At 48.0% G+C, this 14,662-nt stretch overlaps 1 protein-coding gene across 1 annotated transcript; it reads left to right on the top strand.

Moving 5' to 3' along the window:
- The first annotated feature begins 8,955 nt into the window (after positions 1-8,955).
- On the top strand, positions 8,956-11,218 carry fjx1 (four-jointed box kinase 1). The gene has a single exon (XM_003967367.3). It carries the CDS (start codon positions 9,344-9,346, stop codon positions 10,625-10,627), a length of 1,284 nt encoding a protein of 427 aa, XP_003967416.1. The 5' UTR covers positions 8,956-9,343; the 3' UTR covers positions 10,628-11,218.
- Positions 11,219-14,662: the final 3,444 nt, after the last annotated feature.

Genomic DNA, 14,662 nt, shown 5'->3' on the forward strand with positions numbered 1-14,662 from the left:
TATGTGAGGTGCCAAAGGTCACTCGGGGTCAAACGAAAGAAAGATCCTGAATGGGGGCAGCCGTGCACGTTTTAATACGAGAGAATTCAATCAAGCACCACATTCATCCAAGTTTCCATGGTTACGGAGCGGACACAAACACAGTCGCCTTTTTTTCCCCCGCCGTCTCACCGTGTGGAAACCGCGGCTGCTTTACAGGTAAGACGAACGCCCGCAGCTGCGTTTTATCAGAGCCAGCGGCGACGGTTGCCAGGAGCCCAGCGCCACGGCGGGCTGCAATTCAGCAACTTAATGGGGCAGGATAACCTCAGAGTGTTCCCCCAAATAGGCTCTCATTTACAGTATGAGCTGCGCTGGAGAGAGCAGGCCACTCAGACGGGGTTTATGAACTCTTTCAAGTCGCCTTGTTTGTGCATAATTGTCTGTTTTACAGAGGAGAGGAGCCATGGCTGACACGCTTACGTCACCTTTCTATTGTTATATGTGCAGTTGAAGATTGGGGGGGGGGGGGGGGCAAAATAGGAATGTTTAGTGTTAATATGATGTCAGATAACAGAGGGAAAAGGTAGGAAAGAGGATATTTAAAGTGTATTTGGGTATTTTCCGGCTCTCCTCTCCTGAATGGCCCTTCTTTAACTTAACCATCTATCTCATTCTGATATTTCATCCTTGGACATGCTTGATTAAACTGAATCAGAACTTACATTTCTCCTTATTACTGCTGTCACTGACCAACCAAGCACATAAAATGCATATTATATTCTAGTACAACAGCCAAAATGCTTCATATCCCATAAGTTCGGTGTACATCACATTTTCCTGTATGAAAGCACAATCACCCCCAAAGGGCGCCCATGGTTTGAATTACTTTCCTCTCTCAGCTGGGTCCAAGGCATTTATACATTCCATTTTTTTTCCTTTGAAGCTCTATATGTGTCCTCATCAGCCTCCACCCGACAAAGCTATGCAGCGGCATGTGCCCTGGCTGGAACTAACAAACACCTCGGATTTCACATCCAATTACATCCCGATAATCCCCCGGCAAATCAGTCCATCTGCAGGAGATTGCAAAAGCAGGGAACCACATTAAAGTGGAGATGATTAAGGCGTGGAAAGGCCTTCGGAAACTGCTGCTGATACCCAAACATGCATGTATCCCAGGGTGACTGTGCCACATCGCACATACATTATCCTGCAGGCAGAAACAGCTCCAGCACCTGCAGGAACGGTTTGCACGGTCGAGTCAGCTGCAGTGCGAAACTGCTGACATCCTGTAAATGGCGACTTTGAAGCAAAATGTGGGGTTTTCCATGAAGACACATGACACACTGTTCAGGATTTTGCATTTGTTTATTTATCATGCATGATAACCAACTGGAAAAGAAAGCCTGTAGAAATACTTAATGACCTAGAGCCGCGCATGTTCCTGGGATGGTTGGGGGGCTAGCTAAGAAGTAGCTCCTTTGTAAGCTGGTAGGTATTCTGGATGTTTTGCAGCTGACAACAATGCTCTCCCTAAAACTGGAGGCGGACTCGTCTCCAAGGTTGTTTTCTCTGTCAGCACTTCATCAAACAGGGTCAGATGAGGACGAAGCCACAAAACCTTAAAAATCGAATAGTCTGGAAAAGGCCTGGATGGAAGAATACGGAGTTTTGGGGTTTGTTTTTTTAATGATGATGACCAAACTTACTTGGAAGAGAGAGAAGAAAAAAAACTGTCAATCTTGTAATGGAAAGATCAGAAGGGCACGGGAGGGGGAAGTACGATGTGCTGGTGGAATGAGGAGACTTTCCATCTGTTCCCAGCTCCAGCAGAGCCTCGGTGTTGTGCTGGGTAGATCCTTCTGCTGAGTGGAGAACGGCCTTTTCCTCTTTGTGTGTTTATCATGCGGCAGCCCTCGTTGCGACACTAAGTTTGTGTATTTGCCCGTCATTAATTTGTTTTGCTGCGCCATGGCAACTGAGCTTCTGTTCGAGTCCTCTTTTATGTGTCGACGCATTCAGTGGAAGTCCAAGGCTGTGCCACCCCCATGGAAATGAGGTGATTGGTGAAGAAGAAGAAAAAAAAAAGGTGGGGGTAATAAAAAAAATTGATGTAATTGAGGTCAGAGCGAGACGACAGAACTGGAACCACAGAGTTGCTTTCAAGTGGAAAACGGGTCCTCAGAGCTCATTAACAGAAAGGCGACATTTTACAGCACTTAAGCTGCAGCCTTCATCTGCTGCTTTCACAGTTTCTCCTCTCTGAGCCCACACGCTCGCTATTTCTGTCCAACCTGAGTCAGGGTTCCATCCGTCCCAGCATGTCCTCGATGACACCAACGCTACAGTTGTGGGGGGTAGTCCACACTTTGATCAGATCTTGATGTGAGGTGTGAACACTGACGCCTTGATGATGCCTGATCCGGGGTATTTATAGTCATGTTTATTTTAGATTGAGTTATGTGGGGGGGGGGGTTGGCCGTCCACTTCCATTAAAACAACAGATTGTATTGATTTAGAGTTCTCTGTGCATGTGCACTACACACATTTCACATTACACACATACATCGGTAATCACCTTTGACCAGATCATGAGTAGTTTTGATATGATTTACACTTTATCTAAGAATAAATCACAATTAATTCATTAGAATATTTTACCAAAAAATGTTTGTTTCTTTTTTTCAAACATTATGGGCAATGGTGTGTTTGAGGACATAAACCCATTAATGCACCAAAACCCCACATCAGCACCCTTTCTCTCCATTCTTCACATGAATGCATTTTATTTTATACTGTTCTCTGAGCAACCTGAAATGCTCTGATTTTTGGTGGGCGATGAATTAAAACTTTAGCTGTTATATGTTCTGCATTTTTTTATGTATTATCAGTGACGTACACATAGTGACCTCTAGTGGTCAATCTTGGTAGTATATAAACATACAAGGAAAAAGGTTATTACTTACTGACTTATTGATTGTTCATAAAATGTCTATATACGATCAATATTTTTATCTATTTTAGGTTTCAACATCCTGACTGAGAAAAGTAGATAAATGTTAAAAAAAGAAATGAGTCACGTCTGGGAGAGAGAAGCTTTGTGTTTTGTATCAGGGGTAAGTTTTGAAGTCAAAGACTCTTAGATGTCATAAACAAGAGAAAGATCAAGAGTCTCTGTGTAAGCGCGTGACAGCAACAGCAAGTGAGCAATCAAAACACCCCAAGATGAAACCAAGAAAGAGTGAAATGACTTTGAAAGTCATAATACATCCTGAAAAATTAAAAGTCACCGCCGCTGTCAAGGTCACTGCCTCAACGCTTGTAAAATGTTGTTTCACCGCCTCATCGCCGCATTTCATCAGCATCTTGCTTCTCTCTTTCCTTCTGAACTTGCCACAGAGCAAGTCACTGCGTCTACGTGGCTGTTCCAGCTGATTAGAATATCAAAGATGTGATCAGATCAGAAACAGAGCTTAAAAAGAAACCACATTCCTCAGAAATCAGCTGACGCACTTGCCAGAAATGGTGCCCCGATCTCCAGGCCCTCATACATCCTCCTGATATCCGAGGATGTGTTTTTGTCACTGATAAATACGCCCTTACGCGTTTCGTCATGCATTACTCATGCTGCTCCTGCCTGCAGACAGCCAGAGAGAGCAGGCACCACAGGGTGCAGTGATGGCTGCGCTGGTGACATATGCTTCCCCATCAGCGCGTCCACCCTTACAGCATGTGGGAACATATGATTTAGCTATGAGACCTTTATAAGGATGACTGTTTCAGATGTCACCAGCGTCCCCTTCCCCAGATGCGAAGTCTGATTTAGGACCTGGGGGGTGGTGCTGGGAAGATGAAAAGAGGCCTTTTTATTTATCATCTGTTCTAAACGCTCTTCTCCCTCTAGAGGGAGCCAGAGGCTACGAATAATTCAAAAATATCCATCAGGGCGACAGGAGATGAATGGAAAGAGCCTCTAAGGATGATGGAGACGTTGGTGATCCGTCAGTGGCCATTATTTATTTTCTCTCTCTGTGGGGAAGTGCAGAAAAAAGATCATCACACCTCAGGAAATCACTTTTCAGAATTTCCCATGAAGGGCACGCCATCATTCCCACTCGCCCATCTGTTATGGAACCTATCGATTTACCATTTGGGTGGGCAAGTGGAATTCTAATGTCCAAAGTGAGGACCTCAGTGGGACATAAATGTTTGGTACAATGCACTGGACAGGAACTGGGGGCTATAACTAATCACGACAATCTGGGTTTACCATAGTTTTTATCCCCACAGCTGGGTGAGGCCTGATTTGATCAATTGTTCTCCCCCTTCTTTTAACAGTAACGAGCCATCACCACTGTGTTAAATTATTCAACTGGGTCTGCTTTGTTGCTAATAGCAGTGATCATTCTTGCTTAAACGGCATAATTTATGTGCTGACAGCCGGCAGTGATACAAACCTACCCTGCGGGACACAAACACATCAGTGGTGAGCGGCTACATGCCACATTAAAGATCCCGGGCAGAATTTAAGCATTTAAGTTAAATATACTTCACATCGAGGCCCATGGAAAAGCCTGGTTTCACGAGGCTGCATCTCTAAAGCTAATTTCCAGTGAAATAAAGTCAATACCAAATGAGGAGAGCACCGGTCATTCCCTCTGTGGTTTCGAATCTTTTTAAAATACTGACTTTACTCCGAAAGAGCAGCTTTATGCTGCAAAGAGTTGATGGATCACATCTGTTTCAGAATTGAGACATGAAAGGATTTGCAAAATCGTTCTTTGAGTTCAACAAGACTCTGCTAGCCTAAAAAGCCTCCGTGTTAATTAGGAGGCGGGGGGAGCTTTATTATATTTGCAGTCATTTCCTGGAATTCTTTTCCATGCATCTTGTTTGTTTACCCTTACCCCAGGGGGGAAGCTGTTAAAAGTGTTGGTTAGGAAAAGGTTAGCATGGCAGGGGGTCGTTTCTTAGTCCTGCTCTGTGGCCTGCAGCTCCGGATTCCCCCAACACTGTTGTTATTATTAGAGTACAACGGGGAGGAAGGAATTTCAGGATGAAACAAACAAAAACAGATCTTCTGAAGGTGAAACCGCTGTGAATACAAGAAATGGGGTTTGCCTGACACGCAAATGGAATAACGGCTGCAGCCTGAGCCGCCGTTTGCCGAAATGCTTCATTTTACTCTCTGACTATTGTCCAGCGTGCCTCTGAGCAGCACTTTGGAATGCCAGAACGAAATGAAAGCATAAGAAAAAAAGAGCAGCCTGCTACTCTTCCCCGTCAGCTGACAGCTGCCTACACAGTGGTGTGTCCCATATGGCAAACGGGCAATGTGATGGCTGCACACACTGATATTTATGTGGAGATGATTCAGCCTTGAGCCACATGGATGTGCACAGTTCCATGTATGTATCTGAAATGCATAATATTGAGTGGCTGTCTGCCAGACACTGCTGCATATTTTAACCAGATAAACTTTGAGTCATTAGTGTTGACTAAAGTGATGCTCATATGAGCTGGTCACTCAGCGGCGAGGTGATTTATCCAGCTGTTAAACCTCTATTTTAATATCAATAGACCAGCAGCAACCCCCCGCCCCCCATATAGAGGCTGCTAGACCACATGATACACATTAAAGGCGTATTAAGGAATAACTGGAATGTCATGATTTTTAAAAAAATACTATTAATAATAAGATGTTAATGACATCGACCTCCAGCCAGAAACCACTGAGTCTCTTTGAAGCAATTTGCTGGTTTGCTGAAGGAAACGGAATAAAAGTTCAATCACAGTATATCACAGGGGAGTTGTGCATGGAAGGTCAAGGGGTGTAATCCCGGAGATTAAACACTGTTTCTTTAATGGTGTGAATCTGCTCCATACACCCACAACTTCCCCCCTGAACAGCTCTGAATTTCAATGACCACCCACCGTCTGGCTGTTCAAAACTCCACACAAACCAGACGGAGATGAGCAGAACGCATCAATCAGCTGGGCCTCCTGCTTCTCCTCCGCTCCCGGGGCCCGTAATCCAGTTCCCAATATCCACGCTCGATAGCAAACTGCAGCTGACCAGTCAGAGCTAAACAATCTGGTTAATAAAGCCAGTTTGGTGGCTGTAGACGGAAAATTGGGAGCCTCCTCGTGTGGCAGTGGTTCTGGATGATCCGGCAGAGGCTGCTGGGTTTTAAAAACCGCGTCACAGAGGGAGCAGACGGATGCACTGACCGACCTCTAATATTTAACCCGGGCAACATCTGCCGGCCGACTCGACCCGAGGACGCGCCACAGTGTCCGAGAGGTCAGATGGGTGCGGTTGCGTTCGCGTCTGTTCCGGAAAAAAACTGAGATAAGAGCTGATGGGATCGCTTCCTTTCAAAAGAAGCATCAAAACTGTCTCTGGACTGTTTATCGTAGCGGTACAGCCCTCAAAGCTAACACCGCCAAATCTGAGCGCCGTGAACCGAGGCGCGCACGCTGGGGTTCTTGACAGATGGTCGCATCTCAGTTCCTGGATGCAAGGCTGCTATTGAGAGTCCCACTGGCATGCGTACATGTCACAAAATGGGGTGGGGGCAAAAACAAATGGGAACATTTTGTCTCCTGCTTGATTTTCCTTGCAGAATATCCACCTATTTTCCAAAGGACACAAAGAGGAAGAACAGCAGAGCTCCACAGGATGGAAGATTTCTGATTTCCAGCTCATGAGTAAAAACTGGGCCCTGCGAACTAATCAGAGCTCCCAACACTAATGGAAGTCCTGCACATTCATTATTCAGTCCCGGAAGCAGGGAGCGCCGAGGGACCTGTGAGTGATTGCTCCGAGAGAACCAACCTCAGACGGTGGAGAGGTGACAGAAGCCTGCTGCCCCCCCCCCCCCCCCCACCCCCACCCCCGGCCTTTCCTCGTCTCTGCCCTCGCCCGACGCTGCGCCGGAGAACACAGCTGTGCCTGCGACCGGAGACTCGCGAGGACAGGGTGACAGACGCTGTCCACGATGGATGACCACGGGGAGAGGCTGTTCCCCGCTGTGGGACGGCCCTCCAGGGATTCATGAAGGAGGAATGTGGCAGTGGGGGGATGGGTGGGCGGGGGGGGGGAGCTTGTCTGACCTGCAGATAACAAATGGCAAGAACCAGATCGGGCTGATATGAGAACATGCCCACACTTGCGCTCGGGGGAAGGCGACTCCAGGAGCCGGGGCCCACAAACACAGATAGTATTCCAGCAATGCACTTAAGCCGTTTTCATTTCCTGTGTCTAGACTGTTCAAGTGTTGTGGTTACTCATCTTTAAAGGGAAATCGGGCTGGGGGGAGCAGCCGAGGTGACGCGGCGCTCCTAAACCTCAGGAGCGAGGAGAGATCACGTGTAGATCATCTCAAATCCTTGGAGTCGTACTTTAGAAGGGGATAAGCCTGTTCCTCTCCTACTTTCCTTTGCAGCAGATGGACTTGTTTTATTAAAAAAAAAAAAAAAAAAAACTTTATAGGACTTTTGTCAGCCATGTTGGGACAACACACAGCCATGCATGAACGGTGCCGCTCCGCTTGTGCACAACATCCCCCATCCATTGTCTGTCCGCATTACAGCGTCAGCTGTGAAGGGAACAGAACAGATCACCCTCTGATGGCACGTGAAAGGCACAGTGAAGGCACAGTGAAGGCTACGCAAGCAATATGCTGACATCAGAATATCTGACCTCTCTGGCGATGAGAAGACGTTGCGCGTCTGATGCTGTGTGCATATCAGAGGATATTCCTGTGTGTTGTTCCTCCGCGTCCTGCAGCGATAAGAGTCGCAGAGCTCCGGGCATTTCAATCATACATCAGTGGATCTCTAGTTTACAGGGCGTAATTGAGTATTCTTGTCTGTGGCTGTCTTTTGAACTCCAGCAATTTAGCATGCCAGCGCGTTGCTATAAAAATGGCCCAATTAATTTGATTAGGAAATGGAGAGAGCGAGAAAAGCGGAGCTGAATGGAGAGACGAATGTGGGAGAATGCTAATGAGGCGTGATTTAATGAGGGAGATGTGTATGAATGAGTTTGTGAGCGTGCTTGTTACATTTGGTTTAACAAACGCGTTGGACAAGGATGAAACAGGCAGCTGACTCCTGGTGCCCCGGGTGTTCATGGGAAAACGATCAAATGTTTAACATCCGCGGCTCAAATTGGGTTCTCCGGCAACACAAAGCACGAGACTTTGTAGCTTCTTATGGAAAGAAAGAATTGTATTATGGTTTATGAGCCTATTATCTGTCATAATGGAGGGCGGTTGAAAGATGTGTGCTAATCCCCTTAACTTGCATAGTTTTAAGAACTAGCATTGCTTTTTGGACCATTTAATTATAAATGATTGAGTTCTGGATGACTATTAATATTATAGTGGTTCAGTTTAGACAACAACATGAATTCAAACCCAAAATCAGGTGCTTTAAAATGTGTTATTTAAGTTAAAACAGAACTTCTGCTGTCCCGGTCATTGCACAGTCACATGTCGGTTGTTTTACAGCTCAAACCCACTTGAGTAAATAAAATTATGCAGGTAATTCTCAATGTGATGGCCTCTAAAATTAGTAGCTGCCATCCATGAATAAAAAGAACCTTTTTTCCTCCTCTTCAGCTCCATGGATATCAGCTGACTACATTAACATTCCATTACTGGTAGGGAAACAGATGCCTCGGAGTGATGATGTAATGTCGACGTGAGCCACGTCAGAGTGGTGTAAAGTTCAAACTTCGTGGTGATCATCAGCGACAAACTGCTGATGGGCGCGTGTTTTGCGCATTTGCGCATCACTGTTTCCCATTGACTGATTCGTCCCGGGGATTATTAGCAGAGAACTTCTGCCCCGGGTATCGACTGTCATAATGTGGTTTTCGTCCGCGTGTGCGTCGCGCAGCCCCTCCACAACGCCGCACGCGGAACGCGGCGCGGTGCACTTGCGCCGCTCTCCGTTCCTCTCCTCAGTCCTCCTTCCCAGATCCGCCCACCATCTCGGGACCGGAGTCACGTGTCTCACCGCCGAGCGCGTCTCTGCGAGCTGACAGCGCCACAACTCAGCGAGCGCCCGGCGGTGCGGAGCGGCGTAAAGGCTCAGGAACGGGCTCCGAGGACGTCCACTAGCTGGTACCCCGAAATGCCGCTTGTGTTCCCCGTGGGGCATGGATACGACAAGGCGAGCGAGCAGGACGGGGGATGAGGTTGACGCTGTTTCAGAGACCTGCTCGCCTGGGGATCTCTGTGGTCTGCGCGGCTCGAAGGGTGTACGGAACACCGGGATCCGGCTCAGCGGAGGAGAAATATTTTAGTCAGACCTGCAAGGGCTCTAAAAAAGAAAGAAGGCTGGTGTCGCCATGAGGGTTTTTTCTGCAAACTTGCTCGCCGTTCTCTTCCTGTGCGCCCTGGCAAGTGTGTTTTATGTGTGGAGCGCGCTGGAGAGCCGTTTGGAGCGACACAAACGGAGATTTGCGGCGCAGACCGAAGGGTTTTTTCACCCGGGTCTTTCTATGGACCTCTCCTCCAAAACTTTCCGGGCTTTGCTGGCCGTCCCGCTTGCACAAAAAGCGCGTTTGGGGAGCAGACCCGACGCCCGTAACCTCACCGGTCAAGTTGCCTCTGTGAGAAGTGGAGATTACCATGTGAATGAGGATAACAAGAGGTCAGCGAGTCGGGAGGGCCCCGTCAAGTTAGGCTCCCCGGTGGAGGGTGGAATATTTTGGAGTGAATGGCTGGAGGAGCTCTTTTCTGCGGGTTTCGCGGAAGAATATTCCCGGGAATGGCAGGAGAGAGTCAGGACGTACCGGATAGTGAAGCTGGAGCCAGGCTGCGGCAGGATATCCAATCAGCTCGCCACTTTTGCGGATGGAACCAAAGCGTGTGTGCGTTACGGGATAAACGTGGATCAGGTGCAAGGAGAGGTGCTGACGTATTATCTCGCCAGATTGCTGGGCATTACCAACCTGCCTCCTCTTGTGCTGTCTCAGCTGAGCCCCGAAAGCGAACAATGGGCGGCCGTGAGGACGCGCACGGACGCGCTACAGTGGAGCGACCGGGCCGTGGTCTCTCTCACCAAGTGGGTCGCCAACCTGAGCGGGGTGGTCACACCCGGGCCGCTGAGGCAGGAGAGCAGCGGGCTGCACCCGCGGCTCCAGGAGCTCGACAACAAGACGACGGCGGAGCTGCTGGAGCTGATGCAGTGGACCGACCTGATCCTGTTCGATTACCTGACCGCAAACTTCGACCGGCTCGTCAGTAACCTGTTCAGCCGGCAGTGGGATTCACGCGTCATGGAGAGGGACACCAACAACCTTCTGAAAACGCCCGACGGGGACATTGTATTCATAGACAACGAGGCCGGGCTTGTGCACGGTTATCGGGTGCTGGACATGTGGGAGAAGTATCATAGCGCCGTCCTGAGCTCCGTGTGCGTATTCAGGAGAAGGACCGCGCAACGCGTGGCGGAGCTGCACAGGCGCGGAGACTCCAGGAAAGTGCTGCTGGAGCTCTACAGAGACAGCGAGCCTTTGTCCTCGCAACTGGGATTCCTGTCCGACGAGCACGCTGGCATCCTCCAGGACAGGATAGGCAGATTACACAAACACATCGCGCACTGCAAAGGCACGTACGGCCAGCTGTGAGCGCTTCAGCGGGCGCAGGTGGCGGATTTGCTTCCTCACGCGGTTTGACAAACTCGCCAAAACGCTGCGGCGGCGCACCTGTGCCGCGCTGATGCGCGCCTCACATTTGAATATCCAGCTGAACTACCTCCTGTGAACAGAACGCGTCAGCTTCTTTATAAATAGCTAATTCAACACATGTTTATTAGCTCTCCGAGACTTCCACCGACTCGCAGAGAGAAAAGACAAACGCCAGTTGATCCATTTGATTCCCCTCCATCCCGTGGCCACTAAATAGGATTAATTGTGCAGATTAGACCATATTTGTGACTATAGAATCTTATAACGCACCGCATCGCATTTTGGATTCTTGCCTTGTGTCGTAAGCCTTAAGATAAGTTGAATCTTGAATCTCTTCTTTTTATTGGGGGGGGGGGGGGCACTTTTGCACAGTTCGCGCACGTCTGTTTTGATTGTATATTTGACCTATAAGTTGTACGTGTTGTAATTACTTTGTAAATACTGAATATAATGCTTAACTATAATTTATCAGCCAGTGTAACATTCCAGTTTTTTCCTCCTTTTTTGATAAATACACAGTTATTTAACTGAGTTCTGTGTGTTTTTTTGTATACAGTTTTTCGCTGCAGACTCCTTTTCAGAGTGTATCAAATGTCCCCAGCTTCCGTACGGTGATCCCATTGTGTGTGGAATATCTCACACTGGCACATTCTTCCCTGCAGGAGCATTTCTGCCAGCCAGACATGCTACAACAGGAATCTCTAATCCCCTTTATAATCCGCCCCCTCCCACAAAAAAAAAAAAGCAAAAACAACAGAAAACTGATGAGCTGAAGGAGAGACGACATCATCTCAAGCCAAAGAAAAAAAAGGGATTTGCTGTTTGCAGGAGTATCCGAAGTTCATCCGTTGAGGCATCTTCCAAATGAATTGGCTTTCCAGGCTGTGAAAGCGAGAAGGACAGGCAGTTTTGTGCAGGTATTTGCAGATTACAGCTGCATTTCTGGGGATTTAAACACACAACAACCGATGTCGCTCTGTAAAACTGATTTTGAAGGCGGGTTGGCACTTGTGTTTGTAGCAGAGTTCAGGGAGCCACTCTTGGGTCAAGCGGTTCATTCCATGAAAAGTAAAACCATGGCACCGTGGACAGAAATAATGGAGTTTGCTCGTAGATGAAAGTTTCAACTCACTCAGAGGTTAATTTTTCACCCTCTAAGGTATCGGAGAAAAAACACAGATGGTGCCGCCTGGTGATTTTCCTGCATACGCTGTCCCACATAAGGCTTCCATTTACTTCATTTGGAAGCATCTTCTCCGTATTAGTTCCAGGCTGCTCCCAGCTCTGTGCCCGAGCACATCAGAGGGAAAGTGAATTATCAATCCTTTGAGGGTTTAATTCCTTCCAGTCTTTTGCCGCTCGGCACCTCATCTGGTTTCTGTTGCATTTTAACGGTGATCCGCGGGGGCACGACGCCGCAGTTTTGTGGATTTCCACCCAGCGGGTTAAGTTTATCGTGTTCAGATAGTCGCCCGCATTTCATTTCACGGCTTACAGCACGTGCGTCAGCATGGGTGATTTATGCCTCTCCCTTCGAGGTCACTACATAAGCAGCGGAGCGGCGACGGGGGGTTTAAGCAGGTGTAACTGAAGGCTTTTCCGGGCTAACAACCTGCTGTGGCTCTAATAGGGACTTGGGATCAATATTTGCACTGACTGTTGCACAGAGGAAAGGAGGTCATGTTTTTGTGCAGGATGTGGGGCTAGCATGTGTATATGTGTGGTACACGCTTGAGGCTACACTGCTAATGCTAAACGCTCCAGAGAGATTTACGATGGGCTGCAGACACCAGGGATTAACCAAGTGCTACAGTAAGGCCTGCTGCTCTCACATTCACAGCCTTCCTTTTCTTCTTTTGTATTATACTTTCCTGCCGCACATCTGTCTCCACCGCTAATGTCCGCACCAGCTTCATTTGTTAGCTAAATGAGGAGTGAAAGCTTTGTTTTCCTGATCAGCCTTTGCAAATTTAATTGCACCAAAAAGAATTTTTTTTCCCCCTCTGGCAGTGACAAACCTAACTGTAATCAGACTAACGGAAGAATCCAAAGAGTGTGCTGAATCTCCGCTTAAAGCGTTAACATATGGCCTTCCTCGCTCCCACCGCCTGGCTTTTTTCAGATCACCACATAAATTCCTTCCAACCCGCCTCATTTTCTCTTCAGAGGCAACAAAATCCACATAACTTTCTGTCTAATGAGGGCAACCTGTTGGAAGCCCACAGCACAGGCAAGGTTCTGCCCCGCGCCCTGCCAGCGCCGGGTGGTTCCATCCAGATGTGCTTTTTTCTGTTCGGTCGGCTGGTCGGATTCAGCCAGACGCGCAGCTGGAGGCCCGCAGCAGGTCTGAGCAGAGACCCGAGATAGGCTCAAACTGGTCCGCTTTGTGTGGATTGCAAACATTCCAGAGGAGCCGAGAGACGATCGTCTCCATGGACACCAACGCGGCGCAGAAGGAGTCCCAGCTGTGTACATAAACCTTTGTCAGTGTCAGACGGAATCCAGCTTCGGGATTTAAACGAACCAAAAAAAGATAATTTTTTAAAAAAAATCGCATGATTTTAAAGGAATGTTCAGGGGGGAATAAAAGGCATTTTGGGAAATACCTCAGGCTTCAGGCAACAGCCCACCCTGGTCCCAACAACCACATTCTGTTCTTATTTGTGAAATCCCACATGAATCAAAGTTAGAACTGGCATGTGGTTTGAAAGGTTTACGGGCTGGGTTAATACTTGGCCGGGAACACGGCCTTCCTGAAGGCTGAAGCGAGGCGATGACAAGTCTGCAAGAAAGCACAGCTCTGGTCCAGCGCCTGTCTAACTGGGCTATCGGCTGAAACAAGTATGTAAGTGTGAATAATCCCTCTGGACATTTAAAGTAAAACTGGGTTTTCTCCCAGATATCAGGTGACCAAAAGACCGGGCCTGTTCTTCGCTTGGCTCAGACGCGTGAATGGATGGACAGAATAAGCGGCATTCCTTCCTGGCGACCCAGTGGAGGGGACTTCCTGTGCATGCCTGAATGATTTCATTATGAAGCACAGCATATACTGGTGGCAGAGTTACTTAGTCACAGCTGAGTGGATAGCAGCCCTGAGGAGCAAACTGGGTGGCCTGGAGGGCCTTTGGCAGAGGGTGGGATGGATGACAGGGGAGCTGGCACAAAGTCTGGCTTTGTTTAAAACTGGAGAAGAAGCATGAGGTCGGGGAACCTTTAAGGATTATCCGACAAGACCAAGTAGAACCTAATGGCTAACCGATGAAGGGAGGAAAATGGCTTACGGTACCGTGGCCTCTTTTCTTGCTTGTGATCCACAGAGATGGTAGATCGGAGCCCAGGATATTGCCCTGACAGCTCATTTCCTCTATCCTGCATGAGTCATGTGGGTTCCATCACTACTCTTCGAGTTTGCAAGAATAGCCACATGATTCTGGTCTGAATCACTCTATTTTCTCTTAAGGGAAAAATGAACACGGTCATTCCATCATTCTTATGACGCCAGGAGGGGCCGGTTCTTCATGAGCGTCGGCTCTGAATGGCCCCCGCGCGGAGATGGCATTTTCAGAGAGACCCCCCAGTCCTAATATCTTGTGGTTTGTTTTATTGTGCGAGAACAAACCAGTCACACTCTAGCCGTGAGTGGAGATGAAAGGGTGGAGTTGGGATTACAACTGTTAGGGACCACCTGCAGCTCATTTTATAAAATAAGCTGAAGTTATAGGGATGCTTTTATATTTATTTATCACATATATTCATCACTGAGAGCATTATATAAGGAAATCTAAAAAAAAACCTGAGATCAAATCTGGGGAAAAAACCTGAGATCAGCCCGAGAGAATCTGGACTGAAATCCCAAAGGTCATGAAAGCCTGCTATCATCCTCGATAGCCATGAAGGGATGTGTGTATGTTTTAGTGCCGCAGGTGGACAGAGGAAGAGCACATCCAGGAGGACGGTTCCATTTCCATGGGTGCA

The sequence above is a fragment of the Takifugu rubripes genome, chromosome 9 (assembly GCF_901000725.2).
Source record: "Takifugu rubripes chromosome 9, fTakRub1.2, whole genome shotgun sequence".
In the NCBI taxonomy this organism is placed as follows: Eukaryota; Metazoa; Chordata; class Actinopteri; order Tetraodontiformes; family Tetraodontidae; genus Takifugu; species Takifugu rubripes.